The sequence below is a fragment of the Ammospiza nelsoni genome, chromosome 5, assembly GCF_027579445.1.
Source record: "Ammospiza nelsoni isolate bAmmNel1 chromosome 5, bAmmNel1.pri, whole genome shotgun sequence".
NCBI lineage: Eukaryota > Metazoa > Chordata > Aves > Passeriformes > Passerellidae > Ammospiza > Ammospiza nelsoni.
In genome coordinates, this window is record NC_080637.1 from 52,357,166 (window position 1) to 52,375,746 (window position 18,581).

The following is an 18,581-nucleotide window of genomic DNA, read 5'->3' on the forward strand; positions in this document are numbered from 1 at the left end:
AGACTCCTGCATTACAGAAATGTTAAGCTTATAACTGTTGTATATGTAGCTGTCCTCTGAAAAATTGGAATGCAGAAAAGGTGATTATTTGTTGAAAAACTGTATCAGACCCATCTCAGCTGTGCATCTGAAAATGGTATTTTCTGTGAGTGTTAAGGATTCCACAACTTCTTGCTTGACTGTAAAAGAGGGACTGACAGTACCACCTTTCCTTTAAAAAACTTTTTAAAAGATATCACTGATCCCTGTGCTGTGTTAAGATGGATAGCAAGAACATCATAGGCCAGTGAGGGAATAAATAAGTCTTTTTTTCATAACATGATATGCGTGGTCACAAACAGAATGATGAGCTGAAACAACCTGCTAAATAGCTATGATCACCATCCATCCTCTGCACACAATGATGCTGATATTCTTTGGAAATAAAGTGGTGATCATGCAGGATCCTGTCAGCAAACACAAGGGAATGACAGCAAAGATTGAACAGGAGACCATCATTCTCACATTTCCAAACTTGTGTTTGACTTCAGTCAATGCTTGACCCTGGCTGGACACCAAGTACCAAAGCTGCACTGTCATTTTCCCTCTTCAGCTCCACAGGGAGAGAAAATATAATGAAGAGTTCATGGGTCAAGACAAGAACAGAAGGAGGTCAGTCACCAATTACTGTCACAGGCAAAACAGAGCTCAACTCAGGAAAATTAATTTTATTTATTACCAATCAAATGAGAGTAGGGTAGTGAGAAATAAAACTCAATCTAAAAAGCCCACTTAATTTTCCACCTTCTTCCCAAATTAAATTTACTCCTGATTTTCTCTCCCTTTTTTCTTGTAATGGTGCAGGAAAACAGGGATTGGGGCTTGCGGTCAGTTCATCACATGTGATCTCCTTTCTCCTCACACTGTTCCCCTACTTCAGTGTGGAGTCCCTCCCATGGGAGATAGCCCTCCACAAAGTTCTTCCAAGAGAGTCCTTCCCATAGGCTGCAGTTTTTCATAAATTGCTGCAGCATGGGTCTCTCCCATGGGATACAGTCCTTCAGGAACACACTGCTCCAGGGTGACACCCCGACACAGGTCACAAGTCCCACCAGCAAGCGTGCTCCAGGGTGGGCTTCCCCACAGGGTTACAGCCTCCCTTGGGCATCCACTTGCTCTGGCATATGGTCCTCCAGTGGACCTCCATGGACTGCAGTGGCACATCAGCCTCACCACGGTCTTCCCACAGCTGCAGGGAAATCTTAGCTCTGTACCTAGAGCACCTCCCTTCTGCACTGGCCTTGGTACCTGCAAAGTTGTTCCTGTCCTGTATTCTCACTCCTCTCCTCTGGCTGCAATTGCTTCTGCGTAGTGACTTCTTACCCCTTCTTTGTGGTCAGCCCTTAGGCAACCACTGCTTGTGAAGGGGTCAGCCTTGGCCAGCAGCAGGTCCATGTTGGAGCCATCCAGCATTGGCTCTCTAGGACATGGGGAAGGCTTCCAGGAGCTTCACACAGAGGCTGCCCCTGGAGCCCCTCTGCTGCCAAAACTGGCCAAGCAAAGTCAATGCACTTGGCAAGTCTGGTGTTCTGTGGGTGAAGGTTTTTTTGTATGATATGTTTAATTTCTGAATCCACTGCTTGTAGAGGGCTATTTTGTTCAAGGAAAGGACACTCAGAAAGTAATTTCCCTGTATATGAATAGCAGACAATAACGTGATTCTTTAAGTAAGGCTGACCTTCAGTGGAATTGACTGGTTCAGGTTTGGGTTCAATAAACCATGTTAATGTGTTCTTAAGTACCCTTAACAGCAGTGGAATTGAACACAAATTTAGTACTTAAAGAATTGCTGAAGTTCTTAAGTGCAATTAGTATTGACTGAGTCCAAGCTTGATGGTTGATTGGCATCTCCAGTGCAAGCAGCCTCTCCTAACTAATAACAGGTAACTTTACACATGTGTTGTCCATGCCACATCCTGAGAAGGACTTAATAGTGATGGGGAGAAGTTCTTCTGTTGGAGCTGAGGAAACTTGTTTGGACTGTATGAAAAGGCTTCTTGTTACTTCTTGTGATCTGTCAAGTGGACATCAGCCTTCAGTGCACTTACTGTGACATCTTTCAGTGTTACAAGTTTCTGCCTCTGACACGTGAAAAGCAGGAGTTTTCATTGGCTCATATCCTGTTAGGATGAAGTTCTGTGCTTGCAGACCTGAATTGCTTGGACTGTTTCCCTGTTAAAATGGTTGTTCAGGCAAGGTTTTCTACTTCCAGCTGAGATCACACTGCAGTGTTTCACAAAAAGTTGTTGGAGAAAAAATTGATAAGTGTGAGAATAGGTACTTTGGGATGCCTTAGCACCTACTCATGGAGGCACATATCTAAAGTACCAAAGTGTCAGCAGAAAGAACTTCATTCATAGCTGCCCAGATAGCCAGGACCTACCAGAGCAGCCAGCTGAGCAGCAGTGCATGGAGTACTAAGATGTTGGGTGATTAAAGCTGGGCTAGAACTCCAGAATAGAAAGGATAGTTTATCTGCTTACACCAGGCTTTTATGTCTCTGTAGCCTGACTGCAGTCTTATTTTTTTTTTTACATTAGAGTCCATGGAGTTCTCCACAATGGTCTTGATGTGGGAAAAAATAATGGTGCAATGAACTTGAAATGATTTTGAGCCCTTATCAGGGGGAGAGTAATGAGCATGGTTGCCTGCTATCCCATTTCTTTCTGCAAAATACTGGCTTTTGGTTAAAATTCTTATGCTTCAGAGTGGGCAGAGATAATGTGAATTTTCAAATGTTGACAAATGTGAAATGGAAGCATATCTTGTATCTGTAGGCAGACTGAAACACTGTCTCTGGGCAGCATAACTTCCTCTTACCTAAGGAGCAGCCTGGAGTTCAGTGCCATTAGTTTGTTTTAAAGGCATTGCATGCCACTAGGCAGGGGATGAGTAATGGCTGAAACATATAGAAACCTCTAGACCTTGTCAAGATGTCAAAACACACGTAGTTTGTGCCTTCTAACAAACAAAATGTAAAAAGTTTTTAAAAACCCTCCCAAAACATGCTCCATAACTTTATGGGCCTCAGTTCCTAACACAATTGTAAGCATTTTAGTTCAGATCAGGGTTGTCTGGAAAACTTGGGATGCCTGCTTCTGCATTTTTCTTCTCTGAATCAGAGAAAATTTTACTTTCCTACACTCTGCTTCTTTCTCTATTACCCAGGTAACCCTTGGATAAATGTTCTTTTTTCTCTGTGCCTCTTTCCTTGGCGACTTTCCAATGCCACTGGGTCCTTTTCAGAACTGTCACCTCTCCCAAGTCTGGTAACTACAAAACAAGGAACTTGGCTTTAATGCCTGTCCTTTAAGTTCTGTATGTAAGAAAGAAAATGCCACTGGTTCAGTCCTTCTCCTTTCAAATTACTTTTGCTGGATTGCTTTCTGATTGCTTTATTTTGTCCAGTGTCCTAGGCATTCTGCTTAAGTTAGTATTAAATGAAATCTGTTACCTTAAATTCAAGTGATTTCCTATATGTAGAAAGATTCAATAATCCATAGAATTCACAACTTACATATTGTCAAGTTTTCTGAATTGTTGGACCTAGTGTGAGAATAAGTCATTGACTGCTGTCAACCATGAAGTAATTATTCAGCTTTGTGTTTGGGTTTTGTTTTGTGGACAGTGGAATTTTGCAGGTCTTTGTGGTACTGTTGCATTAGCACAAGTCTGAAGTAAAAGGCTTGACACAGAAAAAAAACCCCTAAAGTTGAAAACTGAAACTGCCAAAGTTCAAAAATAGAGCAATAACCCCAAATGAATAATTAAAAAAATAGCTGTATTATTATTTATTACACCATTCAAAAGTACACTACTTGCTTCAGAGCACAGTAATGTTCCTTGTAGCACTCCCTGGGACATCTTCAGTCCCAAAGTCACACAGACCTCATTATGTGTTATGTTATTTTATTTTGATTTAGATTAGATAAAAAGTGCCTAGAATCAGCTCAGAGCATTCTGCCAGTTACTAAAAACTATAAAATTGAAGTGCAGTACAATCAGTTTAACTCTTCTACCAGGCAACACACACAATCAAACGTCAGTGGTCCCTAACATTAATCCACTTACTCCTTCTTCAGAGATGAGATGAAACACACAGAACTAAATCAAATAGTATCTTGCCACCAGCCTTGCCAGCCTCAGATGTGCAAAAATTATGAGTTATGCAATCTCTGAATTTATTAAAAATATTACTTTATTTCTGAGTATTAAGATCAAACTCTGTTCACTTTTGGTTTTATAATTTTATTTCGCATGGGTCCTGGAATTGTCTTGTTATCATTTGCAGCAGAGAGCTGAGATGTGAAAATATACCTAGTACATGATACACCTGAGAACTGTGAGTAGTATTAGTAACAAGACATGACTTGCCAGCTGTATGAACTCAGAAGAGATAATTTCAGAAAATATTTTGGACTTAGCAACTTGTAATAAAACATAGATAATTTATGTATTAAATCAGTGCATTTCAACTAGTTGTACATTTCAGATGAAGAGTCTAGCTAGGTAATTCCTGAGAGGATTTCCTTACTCCTTTTGCATACCAGCAGAAATATTTGCTACTGAGAGAACAGTAGTGGAGTTACTGGCGCTTACAGCCAAGGCTGCATAAACACCGGGCTGGTCTCATAGCTGCTGCAACTTCAGCCTGAGGCAGCAAGGTGATATTTTCTTTCAGTCCCTTTCTCAGACTATGCTATTTCTTCTAAATACTGTGTAGAAACAGTTGAACTTTTCTGATCAGTATATCTGTAATTGTTCAGATGTACAAAATGGTATCTGTTTCTAAAAGATAAGAAAAAATTTAAAAGCTTTAATTTTGGAAAAGCAGAATTTGTGATCTATTGATTTATGTCTGTAGAATAGGTAAAGATATGTTTAATTTTTTTCCATATTTTGAAATGTTGATGAATGTTGTTCTGAGATTCACTTCCATATCTTGCTGCCTTTTCTGGTAATTATTTGAAGCTAGCAGAATTCAGTGACAAAGGCAGGAAGCAATGAGTTTATATCTGTGTTGGCTGGGTGTTCACCAAGTGAGGAGTTAAGATAGCCAGTGAAGTGCTTGGCTAGATTTGCAGTGTAATTGTGTATCTGATGATAACACAGGTTGGTTGTTCTCGCAGGTGGGTGAGAAAAGGTGCTGTTTTTCTTTTTATCTGAGAGTGTCTACACAATACACTCTTGCTGTCCAGTAATGGGGATGCAATAGAATCACAACCAAATGAGTCTTAGTTTCCTTAACTTGAGTATCAGCAGCTGAGAAATAACACAATTTCAGTTCCAGGCCCTCTAAACTTGCTGGAGAAAGATAACTCAGTATTCTATTGCATGTCTAATTGTAGCATGGCTCTGTCCTTTATGTTGACATTTCTCTGTTGATGCACCCATTATTTTCTTATATCAAGCTTATCAAATATCTCATTAAATTTTGAATTAACTATTTGCTGGAGCATTCAAGTTTCAACGTGTCAGTGGCCAAACTCCAGAATTTGTCTTGAGACGTTTTTCAGTCTCAGATTTATCCATAACCGTTGCTAATGATAAATTAATAAATTACAATATTTTTGTAGAAGATAGCCTGCAAGAAATGCAAGATACTCTATCCAGATGATGATGAAAATCAAGATAATGATTTATATACCTAACAGGAACTGTGTATACCTGTATAACTCAACAATTTGAATTAGAATTGAGGATTTGATTTCCATACTAGTTTTTTTCATGAAGTCAATTCAGAGGACTGCTCATCATTCATGTTAATGTGAAACAATGAAAAAGAACAAGCAATGAACAGGTCTTTATAGAAGGGAGATAGTTTTGAGTTGGTTGGTGAAAAATGTACTTTTAGGGAGAATTTCTAAACAATAACTGCATGGTTTCCATTTTATACACCGCTCAGGCTGTTACTTGTTTGATAAAACCAATGAGACTGTCTGCGCTAGAAAAATCATTGAATAGCAATCATGTCCCTGTACTTGGCACTGATGAGGTCACACCTTGAATCCTGCTTTCAGTTCTGGGTATTGAGGTGCTGGAGCATATCCAGAGAAGAGCTGTGTAGCTGGGGAAGGGTCTGGAGCACAAGTCCCATGAGGAGAAACTGAGGGAGCTGGAGGGGCTTACCCTGGAGAAATGGAGGCTCAGGGGAGACCTTATTGCTCTCTAAAACTGCCTTAAATGAGAGTGTAGCCAGGTGAGGGTTGTCCTCTTCTTACAGGCAACAAGTGACAGGATGAGATGAAATGACTTCAAGTTGTGCCACAGAAGATTTTGTTGAATATTAGGAAAAAATGACCTAATGGTCAGGTATTGGAATAGGCTGTTCAGGCAAATGGTAAAAGCACAATCCCTGGAAGTGTTCAAAAAATGTGGATGTGGATATGGACGTGGTTTAATGGTGAACATGTTGGTGCTGGATTAGCAGTTGGACTCAATGACCTTAGAGATTTTTTCAACCTTTTAGTTCTATAATTTTGTGATTTAATACATGCAAGTAGAAAGTTACATCAGAGAAATACTTTAGTGTAAGATACTCACATATCATCACTGCAAAGAAATTTCTTGCTAGTTGTGACACTGTGGATAACTCTCACTGTCTTTTGCTTTGCTTCAATTTGATTTTCATTAAACATTTTTGAGACACTTTACTTGAAGGTGTTGAATTGAACCTTGTTATTTTTTTTGAAAATTCCACTGAGTCTTTTTAAGCCAGAATACTTTCCAGAATTTGGCCCACATGTGTATTGAACGTTTCTGCATCAAATCTCTTATTTTTCAGCAAGCACATAATACTATGTTGCTGAATAAAACCCATCTGTTCCACACATGTGCATCAGCTGGGGCTACTGTTTGGCACAAAATGGTTGCCAAAATGCTGTCATTTGACTGCGGAGGAAGTGGGAATAGCAAAATTATTTCATCTTGCATACATTTCTAAAATATATTTAACTGTATATTAATTGCCTTTGAATTAAATCCTAATATTCTTGACTGTCTTCCCAGACTAGAGACTGGCAGGCAGCCCTATGAGAACAAAGAAACACATGCTTATCTTTTGGTGTGATTTGAAAATTAGTAGGACCTGTAGCTCGTAGAATTCAGCATTTGTCCAAGTTTACCGTGCACTTAAGCGTGGCTTGGGAGTGCCAAGTCTGCATAAAACATGGCTGTATGTGAAGCGCATCTCTGCCTCACAACACCAACATTAGAGGAAGATGCAGCTGGTGTGTTCTGACAGAAGTGCTCTGTTTCCTTGCGGTGCAGATGGGAAGCCGGTGTCGCTGTCCCCGCTGGAGTCGCAGCCACACAGCCCTCGGTACACGGCGTCGAGCCTGGAGGTGCGCGTGCGGGAGGTGGAGGAGGAGAACCGCGCGCTGCGCAAGCAGCTCAGCCTGGCCCAGGCCCGGGGCCCCGCGCACCGCCGCGCCAACCACTCCAAAACCTACTCCATGGAGGAGGGCACGGGCGACAGCGAGAGCCTGCGGGCTGGCATCGTGGCGGGGAACAGCTCCGAGTGCGGCCAGCAGCCCGTGGTGGAGAAGTGTGAGGTAAATATGCCAAAGGAACGTGCCAGAAGCAAAGCTTAGTAGATGTGGTCCCTTAAGGACATTGCAGATCCCCGTTTCCTTCCTCTGAAACATTTTCCTCCAAAACCAGCGTCTTAAAGGTCTGCTGCGTGCAACTTTTCGGATAATTTTTTATTATTCTTTTTAAAAAAGCCTTTAATGCATTTGTCATCAGAATATCTTCTGAGTTATTATTTCATCACAGCGTTTTGTCTTTTTCGTTCTTGTGTCCCCGAACCTGATTTAAAAATCAAAGCCTTGCTTCTAGCTGACTTCGCTACAGCTCTGCAGATAAAGACCTGTGGCGAACTGACCCTGTGTATTTTAAATAATAATGACTCCAGAGTGCTTAGAAAAGCCTTATTTCTTTGTTTCTGTGCCTGTATTGAAACAGTTCAAGGTTCATGATTAATTAAATCATGGTTCATGGAGCCAGCCTGTGCTTTTGACTCACTTTGAGGAGTGTATCTGGATGTTGCTGTGGGAGCAGGTGCTTTGTGTGAGCCGTGCACTAGCAGTGTGCTTGGCTGCAGGAACAGGCAATCTGCTTCTGAGACAGTTTTGGTGTGGTTGGTTTGGTTTTCGCCATTTTGTGTCAGTGCTTCTGTGGATGTCATCCAGATACTTAGTTGTGAGATGTCTGAATGATGACAGGTCCAAATATGAATAGATCCAAAACAGAAAGTCTCGCTTAAAGGCCTTATGCCAATCTCAGCTGATAAAGTTATCAAAAATAACTTCCTCCATTTATTTCTACAAAGAGGGTAATACCATATCACCTTCTATCTTGCTTGCTGCCACTTGGAAGATAAAAGTTGAAAGAAAATTGGTGCGAGAGGAAAAAGAAATCCTAACTATCTCTTAATATAAATTCTATTAAATGAGAAAATATCAAACACAGTTTGAAAATGAACTGCTGCTTTCCAGTTGGATGTCTTTGTCCAACAATGTAGAAAAAAGAAAACAATGTTATTGTAAGGAGAGGGAAGAGGAGGTTTTTGTTTTTCATTTTCCCTCCTCCACATAATGAGGGCCTGATTTTCCTCAGTGTGAGATTTTTGGCATTTCTTTTAATCAGGCCATCAATCAGCAAACCTCACTTTTCCTTTATCATTATATTAAAGAGTGATGAGCTGAATCTCAGTTCTTGGTTGTTCAATGTACCAACCAATCTAGGACACAAAAACAGTAGCTTAAAGTAGGAATAGTTTAGGTGGCCTTACAGTTTGTAATGTGTTTTGCCAATGAGTTTGCTTGCTCAGTGGGGTTTAGCACTCTGCTGGAGGCAATGCTTGTATAAAATACGAAATCTCACATTATTTGCCATCCCCCTATTTCACTGCATGCTATTTTAATCTCAACTTCTTACTCTTCTCTTAAGGAATTCAGTCAGTAACTCAGTTACAGCAATGGAAGTGAAAATGAAACTTCCCTATTGCCAGATTTGCCAAGGGTCTCATCATTTATCCTGTTAGTGTAGATTCTTGTCTTGTTTGTGTGAGGGGCATCTTGATGCCTTTCATTCTCTGGTTCTTTTCTGTGTTTCAGATGTGTAAACAAAGGGGTTTTTTTAGCTTCTGACCCTGGAATAGATCACAGCAAGAGTTGACAAATTGGGTAGTGAAAAACAAAGGTTCTTAGGAAGAAGACTCTTGCTCTGGTGGAGACTAAGAGTGCCAGGAATGGGTTGTTCATTTCATTGAGTCTGTTCTTAGAGATTTACTGGTGATAACATTTCACAATCTAATTTGGGAAGGTCTTTAATGGTGATTAAAACATTTGAAAATGCAGTTACAATGAATGAACATTAAATCTCTGATAAAGCATAATCTATGTGATGTTAATTGTGATCTATATCAAATAGCTGTGGGTTTGTTGCATTCCAGCCACAGCCTTCTACTCTTGCATCACAGGAGAGCTCTTCTGATACTTTAAAATGGACCAGCATTATACTGAAAGAAAAATATCAGACACCCAGACAAGGGGCTTCTCCCTTGAGCGAGCAGATGCCCATCATGCCTCCCCAGGAGCAGACCATTTGAACACAAACCTTGGAAATATGAGTAAGCATAGTCCTTACACAGATGTCAGAAGTAACAACAGGCTTCAGAAGGAGAGCATAATGCCAGTGGATGTTAACAAAATTGTATGCCTTTTTCTTACAGTGTTATCCCACTATCTTTCCATCTTGTGCCTCCCTAAACTGAGCATTTACTTGAATTGTGTATTTATAAATATTTTTGAAAGATATTATATATTAGGAAATTGATAATTAGCAGTATAGCATTTAGTGGCTTAGCAAGATACTTAACATTTGAAGCATTTTAGAGGCATATTTGTATTGTTCCTGTTCTCCACAGTGTTGTTCAGTAGGGTTAAGTGTGTAGTGCTCCACAGCCATCAAAAAAAGATCCTCACCAACATCAGCAGTGTAACACATGTAAAGCAGATTTTATCTGCCACTGGGGAAAAAAAAACCCTGGAAACAAACACAAGTATTTTGTAACATACTTGTAATATCTCTTAATCACATTCAACAGTTATTTATGAAGGATTAAATATCTACAATGGAAAGTCTACTGGAAAATTACTGAGGTATGAAATGTCTTACCAAAGATTATTTTTAACTATAAGGACTAATACAGGTTTTTTAAACTCATTATTTCAACATTCCAAAAAGTAGCCCAAGGAATAAAAATAGTTATGCATGCTTATCTAGGCACTATATATTCCTCATCAGTATGGATCTGGGGCCCAGTTCTTCATGTAGAAGAACTGTGTTTTGGATATTTTCTTCACATTAATATTATGCCAGAACATGAAATACTGCATTTAGAGGCAGGCTTTTCCTGGTGTGTAGTGGCTGAGGTAAGAGTTTTGAGCTACATTAGGATATACCTTGGTATGACTTAAACTCCCTCTCCTAAAGAAGCTTAGCTTCCTTAAGTACCTTGAAGCACCTACACCTGAGTGCTTTCTAAACTATTTACAATTAAAAATAGTTCAGTTGGTGTCCCTGATCCTCAGCCTGTAGGGAGAATGTTGTGATGCACTTCCACAGTGTTTTGATTACCTCTTCATATCTCTGTGTATAAACAGAGGAAGAATTCATTGACTCTGTATCGTCAGGCGTATCATAATTTCATTTGTTGCTGCAGTGAGTTACATTATCCAAAAGCATCTCCAGTGAATGACCTGAGTCCAAACTGCTGCAGCAAATGGTGAGCACATCCATCACTCACTTTGAAGAGAGCGTTGTAGGAAGATGGACACTTTGAATGCTCAGTTTGGTCCTGCAGCGATTTTGAAATATCCAGGCTAGAGTGTAACTAGTGTTATCTAAAACTGCCATGGAATGCCAACAGTAAAGGGGCAAGTGTAACATGCAGAGCCTTGTGTGAGAAGTTTGGTGGGACATGTTGAGCCAAACAGGCAGGCTGACACTTGCAGTGGAAGTTGGAGCATTCTTTGGTCATGTGGCTTTAGTCCGTGGTGTTAGCTGCAGTCATTGGGTCTGGAGGTTGTGTGAATCACAGTGGCCAGTTCTGGTGGGATGGGGGATACACTCTTCCAGCCATCTGCTGATGGATAAAAGGAGTTTGGGAGAAGTGTCAATTTTCAAAATCTGAGAGGTGATGCTTACAGTAGTATGCTCAGGAGGGTGCAAGTTCTTTCAAGTGCTTATTACAGCCATATCTTGCCAGAATCTGGGTACAGCCAGCTGCTCTCAATCCAAACATGCATTTGGAACAAGAGTGGAGAAAACTGGAAATAATGTTTTTCCCCTTGGGATGCAAACATCTGCAGGCAGTTCCGGCTGATAACTTCATTTGGCTTATCTGTTTTTCCACTAACTTTGTTTAACAGTTAAACAACAAGAGAGAGGAAAGTTGATCAAGGGAAGGAGAGGAATAGACTGAGCCTTGAAGCATGCTGCAGGAAAAAAACTTGGAGAGAAAAGGTCTTGATTTCTGTTCTCTTGAGGAATATTGCTCTGTCGTTTAACTGATTGCAGGCAGGAATAGAAGTGATATGTAATATCAAACACCACAGAGAGGCTGAGCAGAAGGTACATGGATGCCTGTGTGTCTGTGCTGGAAGAGAGCATTCAGAAGCGTAGTAAGTGCTGCTCTCACTGTGTCCTGGCTGAAGCAGCATCCAAGGCAACAGCAGCTACTAGAAGACAGCAAGGAATGCATGCTTTCAATTCTGAAACAAACTGATTTAGTAAAAGGACTACAGATGTGGGCAAGAACTTGACAGAATAAATTCTGATTTGGAGGGAAGTTGTAAGGTAGAGAGAGTGGCATTGAGGAGAGCTTTTCTGGCAAGTGTAGGTGGTATAAAACAATGATGACTGTATATGACAGTGCTATTCTGTGGAAACCCCTAAAATGTTTGTTTCTGGTCTAGTGCCTTCAGGTGAAATGTTTAAAGCAAGGGTGAAACTGTTCTCAGTTAATTTGATTTTAATTGGCACTGAGGGGAAGGATTTTAGATCTTCCAGAAGCCTGGGAGGGAGACCAGGTGACAATGAGAGAGGAGGCAGTTCATGTAGGATCAGGAATCAGTGCACCCACAGCAACCTATGCCAATGAGTACATTACAGACTCCTGCTGTAATAAAAGTCATTAATAAGCAGTCTGTGTTCTCCCCTCTTATCACAAGAGAGGAACACAATCAATTTTTGCCAAGTGTTGAGCGTGCTCGACTCCCATTGACTTTAACATAAAGTGCTAATACCTCACAGAGTGGCTGCCAAAATGTTCTACAGTACATTCTTTCTCACACCTCTCTGGACAGACAGTTGTCTTATTAATTCAAGTCCTCTTAAAACATCAGATCTTAAATATGCCTGAGCTTGTGAAGCACAGCAGGGCTGGAGGGAGCTGTGATGTTCATGTGGATGTTCCACTGTGGCACAGCCACTTGGCACTTGTATGATTCAAGTTGTGCCTTGTACCAGGGGATCTTAATGGATGGGGCTGTGGGCTCTTCAGATGTGCCCAACACATGGCACTTCTTGTGTAAATGTGCTTCTGTTACAAGCCAGGCTTTTGGAATCTGTGGCTACGTGAGGAGACAGAATCCCTCATTTGTTCTCAGCATAGTGGGCATTCTGTGGAAAATGAGAGCTGTGTGTGTGAGAAACCAGCTAACCAAGCTTCAAATGGAAGCCAAATGAGGCTTCCCTGCAGTTTCACAGCTGTGTCCCCAATGGCAGCTTTGTGCTAACAGCATGGTGAACTCTGCTTCATTTCTGTGACCACTAAGAAACAGAAGATCACAGAACCTGAAGTCAAAACTTGATAGGATTAATTTTTTTTTTGTCTCTAGGGAGCAGAAATGGCTACTTTTTAAAAGCAGAGCGGAGTAACGTGATAGCATTTTTCAGATTAGTACTGCTAAATAATGACTCGTAGCGCCTTTTCAATTTTCCCTTTCCTCCTGAAGAGATGAGGAGACCTGTGTTAAAAGGGAAGTAAAAAGGCACAGAATAAGTGATAATTTACCAGTGTCATGAGGTGGAGAGGATGTGTTTGTGGGGGTTGTGTTTAACATCACATTAATGCTGCCAGAACAGCCCATGCTGGTAGTCACAGCCTGTGTCCCATCGCATCACTGGGATGCATCCTGCCCTGGCAGACCAATAGTCACAGTCATGTTCATCCATGAGAGCTTGCTCACCCTCTCCATACGGGCTGTGCATAAGACAGAAATAATTCAAAACTTCTGGGATCATACCTGCTTCTAATTATCAGACACAATTTTAAACTTTAGTTCAGGAGATTAAAAATATCTATATGTTTGCACACTCAGGATTTTGTGTGCTGCTTACTTAGGGAGGGTGTGTGTACATACATGCACATGTATGTCTTAGCTAATAAATGCTTGAGTAGAATTCTACTCAAACATCTGATGTAATGTAGTGGTAGCAATGACTTTGGAATGATGATGGTGCTATAACTCAATTAAGATGTTTTTAGCAAACTGCCTCAAGTGGGTTGCAGCTGCAAAACACCCACTCAAATCCCTAACAATTGCAGCACTGAACAACAGCAGTGTCATGTGTGTGATCTCCTTAACAAGTGACGAGCATAGGAGCAGGCTTTAATTTTGTTCTTTTTGTTCCTTTTCTCCCACAGACTATCCACGTTGCCATTGTCTGTGCAGGGTACAATGCCAGTCGGGATGTTGTCACACTCGTCAAGTCTGTCTTATTTCACAGGTAAAGGAAGTTTTCTTTTCTTTTCCTGTATATTGTGTATCTGATTATTACTACATGAGCTTTTTGTATGTTACTTCAAAAGAAGGTCAGATTCCCTTCCCTGGTTCCTTTCTCATTTTAAGGAATGAAACATTTAATTCATGATCCTCTCAAATAGATTTCACCTGCTTGAAGATTTTCTACAGTGAGTAAGAGGGATCAGAGATCCACCTGCTACTCCTGTTGCATTGTGGGAATAGGGATTGTATCTATCTTCACTGTAAAGCATCTACACACTCCTGAATGCTGTAAAATAGTGATAATGGTAATAACAGTGTTGTATTCATTTAGCCTATTTCTGGTATCAGTTTATGCCACAGGTGTAGATGATAAATTCACATTGGTTGCTTAACTGTCCCAGATTCCAATTTTGATATTTGTTTTTGAAGTAAACCTGCTGTTACAGTCAGTATATACACTATTTCATTAAATTCAGGTGCTTTATTCTGGCTTTGGAATGGCTGCTGACTGTCCCACAGAAGGTTCTGCAGCCTGGTGTTAGCACAGTTAGCTCCCAAAGTTGAGAGGCATAAATGTAAAATGGAAACAAAATAACCAATTCCCTTAATAGACAGCAACTCCGGAAAAAGAGAATTCACAATAAACTCTGTGTGGGCCTATGTGTGTATCCATGGTCCAGTTTAGAAATTCTCTCGGAAATGCTTTCCCATGATGTTGCCAAAAGTGGATTAAAATTGGGGAAGTGATCAGACTGTTTGGTTCGAACAGGATAAATAGACTAGTAAAATATGCTTACAGTACAAACAACTTCTAAAGGGAGGTAGTTTCAATATGCTGCTTTTTTTTGAAAGACAGTTTTGTGCAAGAGTGAATTACTTTTGTTCATGTCATGTGGTAATATCTTCTTGTGTCTGTCATGAGTGGGGCATTCCAGTCCCACACTTTGCTCCTTATATTTGCCTCCAGTCTCCTGCTGGAAGCCTTAGTAGTCATTCCCTGACAATGGTTTTATTACACCATTTTGTCATTTTTGGTAAGCTTCCTAAAATAATATAGATGCTCACCTTGTCCAGTATGAAAAAAGACCACATAAGTATTGTTTAATCAAAATAGAAGAGCAGCTTCCATTATCAACACACAATCTTTGGAAGTCTTTTGGGAAGTAGCATGTTCATGTTAGATGGGAGTAGGACCAGAAGAACAATGCTAAAAAACATAACAAAAGCAAAAATACAGTAAATATCCATGTCATTGTCTTTGGGGGATTTTACTAAACATTAAAATTCTGGTAAATGTTAAAACTATATCTATTTCCAATTAGAAGTTTGAATTGTTCAGTGTAAACTGGGTTTATATTGCAAGGATGTGGGGAGGTTTTGTATTTTTTTGTTGTTTCTAAGGGATTTAATGGAAAATCATATTTTTGTGGTGACACTAGTTATCCTATTGGTAAGCTTCTCCCTGTTTGTCTATTCTAATACTTGCATCCATTTTGAGAAGGCTTTAATCTCTCTGTTTCCAAATGTTCTGTAAATAATAGGCATCTCACAGCTCAAAGGTTTAAACAACCTCTCTCTGTTCTTTAAAGGAAATGTCCCTGTTTTACTTAAGGCACTCCTCTGAGCAATTAGCAAATTTATAAACAATACCGTCATGTAATTAAATTATTAAATAATAAAAATTAAAATGTTTAAACAAAAAAGGTAATTAATATTGGTATTTCTAAGTCTGATGGATTCTCCCTCTGTCAAGAACATACTGGGTTTGGCCTGCACTGCTGCTCATGTCGAAGGATTTGTTGAACTCAGCAGAGGTGGTCAAGATAAAGTCCAGTATAGCTAATGAAACCTGAGCACATTCCAGATAACCTATCTCCCTAGTTTGCTCAGAACATACTTAAAGACAAGTCTAAGTCCATTCCTGCCTAAAACTAGGATTTCTCACTAGCTATTAAATTGTTTGCTAGAAAGAGAAGATATTCTCAGAAAAGAGACAGAGACAGACGTTTCTTTGTTATCTTCTAGAAAACACAGACTTCTTAAGCATCGGTTGATGCTGTGACTCCGTGGCCATGCTTCAGTAGCACTCCTTTCTTGGATCTTCATCTTTGGAATGGCAGTTCTGTAGAAGGATGCAGAATAAGCAAAAAGAAACCACAAATTAAGCTGAATATTGATTTAGAACTAAGTTTCTTTGCTTTGGTTGCCATGTGCAAATGATGTTATTTTGGAGACCACTATGCAATTCAGAAATGGTGATGATTGGAAAGGCTTTTTGGTATGATCTGGTATGATGGTATGATCTGTTTAATTATAGGAATGAAGAATGGAGACAGGTCATGATAGTGCATTTAGGAGGATTGAATTAGGAGAGCTGGAAATGGTCGGTTCAGATAGTCAGTGCTTCATGATGTCAGCATCAAGTTTACCTCTGACTTGAGGGTCGTCAGTGAGAACAGGCATGGAGATGTCCCTTCTTCTAATCCTAAATATGCACCAGGGGGTGCATGCTAGCTGGCATTGTTCAAAAAGCCATTGTTTGAAAGGTCTGCTTCCAATGGAGAAGTTTGCTTAACAAGAAGTTTGTTATCCTAATCTCTAAGTTAGACTACTGGTCCTTCATTTCCAGGATCACCACATTAAATGTTAACAGTTTTGCAAGAACAGAAAAAATATGCTGCCAAACTTATTGTCATAGAGATTTTGTTTTTCCTACGACACATCCTGAATTCAATCTACTGATGAAACAACTGACCCCTCAAAGCAACCAGGCTTAATGTCCTCACCTGTCTTCCTGCACCTCAGTTGGTGTTTGTTGTAAGACACTGATGTCACTGAATCTATGTGGAATTCATGAAGATGTCATGTCTTTCTTTTGGCATTTCTGTACAGGTTATTATTTAAGTAATTTGGCATTTCTGTACAGGTTAGTAATGTTTTAGCATGCATTTTGATACAAACCTATATACCTAAATTCCCTACTTCCATAGGAAATCTCTACTTCTCTAATAGAAAAGCTCTGAGAAAAGGAGGCCATATCAGTCTAATCCCAGGGAGCATTAACATATTTGTTATACCCCCAACTTTAGCTAGAGTACTAAATAGAGACTCAAAACAGCAGGAGTGCTGGGTCATTAAGGATAAAAGCTACAGGATTATCTATAGATGGAGTGTGCTGTCTCTCCTCTCTTGCAGGAATGTACAGCAAATCCTGCATATTGAACATTTCAGCTCTCCACAGGCCTAAAACACCAAGATTTGAGTCATACCATATATATTATGAGACTTAGGCAAGCTACTTGTTCAGACCATTTGAGAAACCACATCTATCTTCAGATTCCAGAGTGGGAAAAGGAGAGGAAAGGGGTAGTGTGATTGATTCCACATAAGAACACCATAATTCAGAAATGTGTTTCATTCCCAGTGATAAAGGAGCTTGATTCCAGTTTTGTCTTTTAAAAATGTATGCTCCAGCCACAAAATCCAGCAGCTTTTAACACCCAGTTTGACATAACTGACAGTCTGTTCTCAGGAGGAGACTCAGCAGAGCTGGGATAGTGCAGGGCTTGCAGTCTGATAAATATGCATTGGCAGCACTGCACAGAGGGAGGCTGGTAGAATGAATACTCAGTCCTACTCTGCAACTTTGCCACTTTCCTTTCTTGCACATCCAGTTCCCAATTATGACAGATTTTATAAAGCCATTGCAGGGGTAAAAAGAAATTATCTGAGTTTAACACAAGCATATCACCATGTCCTTAGAGCAGCCTCACTTTAGCTGTTCCAAACCAAAAGACTAAACACTAAAAATGTATTATATTGGGTCAAATAGGCAGAATGAAGTGCAAATACTTCTGGAAACAGTGATTATAGTGGTAAGCTAAAAAGCACCTGCATTTCTTTTTCAAAATTGAAGCAGTTTTCTGTGGTTGATAATGTTCCTTGAATCTTTTGCAACTATTGGTCCAAGTTACATTGGTGATTTTTTCAATGTTTTACTCCATTTCTAAAAATTGCAAACCCTAGAGTGCTACAGAAACAGCCCACAGTCACAGTTACATATTAAAAAGATAATTTCTTGGTTCGGGTAAGTCTTAACTTGAGTAAGAGCTAAAATGGTTTTTAATGTGTCCTTTTTCAAAGATGTGCCTAACACTATGTTTCATTTGGAAGCAAAATAAAAAACAAACTTACACAATTATAGCATGTTTCTGGCAGTTAGGTCAGCCTGACAATCTGTAAACAATTAACTTCTCTTTTGTGCCAGCAAGTACTTGTGTTGGTTTTTTGTGGCCTTCTGTTTTTTTCCCCACTGTGTCAGTCCCTCTTCTTCTCAGGAGACACTGCATTTACTTCTTTGGCTGAACTCTCCATTTATACTACAGCAATAGTGGCATAGGAGTGTGGGGGCTTTGGAAGAAATGTAAACAAAACTAGAGACAAATGCTTTTTAATGTGAAGTTGCCTCTGCTTTAAGAAGGCTGCTTGTAACCTTAAAGTGAAGTGTATGTCTGAGCATTTTTAAGAACAGGATATGAAGCTGTGTTACAGAATGCTGTAAGAATAATGAACTCTTTTTTTTTTTTTTTTTCTCAGAACAAGTAGAATAAGACAAAGCAAATTAAAATCTAAATTAAATTAAAAGGATGACATGTAATTTCCAAGTAAAAGTCACAAGTCAACACTGGCTGATAATTAAAGCTTATATAATCTAATGGCTATATTCCATTGAGACCACTTTGC

The 18,581-nt window shown here is 39.8% G+C and overlaps 1 protein-coding gene across 1 annotated transcript in view; it reads left to right on the top strand.

Moving 5' to 3' along the window:
- LARGE1 (LARGE xylosyl- and glucuronyltransferase 1) overlaps positions 1-18,581 on the top strand; it is a 283,741-nt gene that overhangs the window by 125,926 nt on the left and 139,234 nt on the right. The window contains exons 4-5 of the mRNA XM_059472096.1: positions 7,309-7,592; positions 13,757-13,839. Of these exons, the coding sequence (XP_059328079.1) occupies positions 7,309-7,592; positions 13,757-13,839 (367 nt within the window). The remainder of the gene's footprint in view (positions 1-7,308; positions 7,593-13,756; positions 13,840-18,581) is intronic.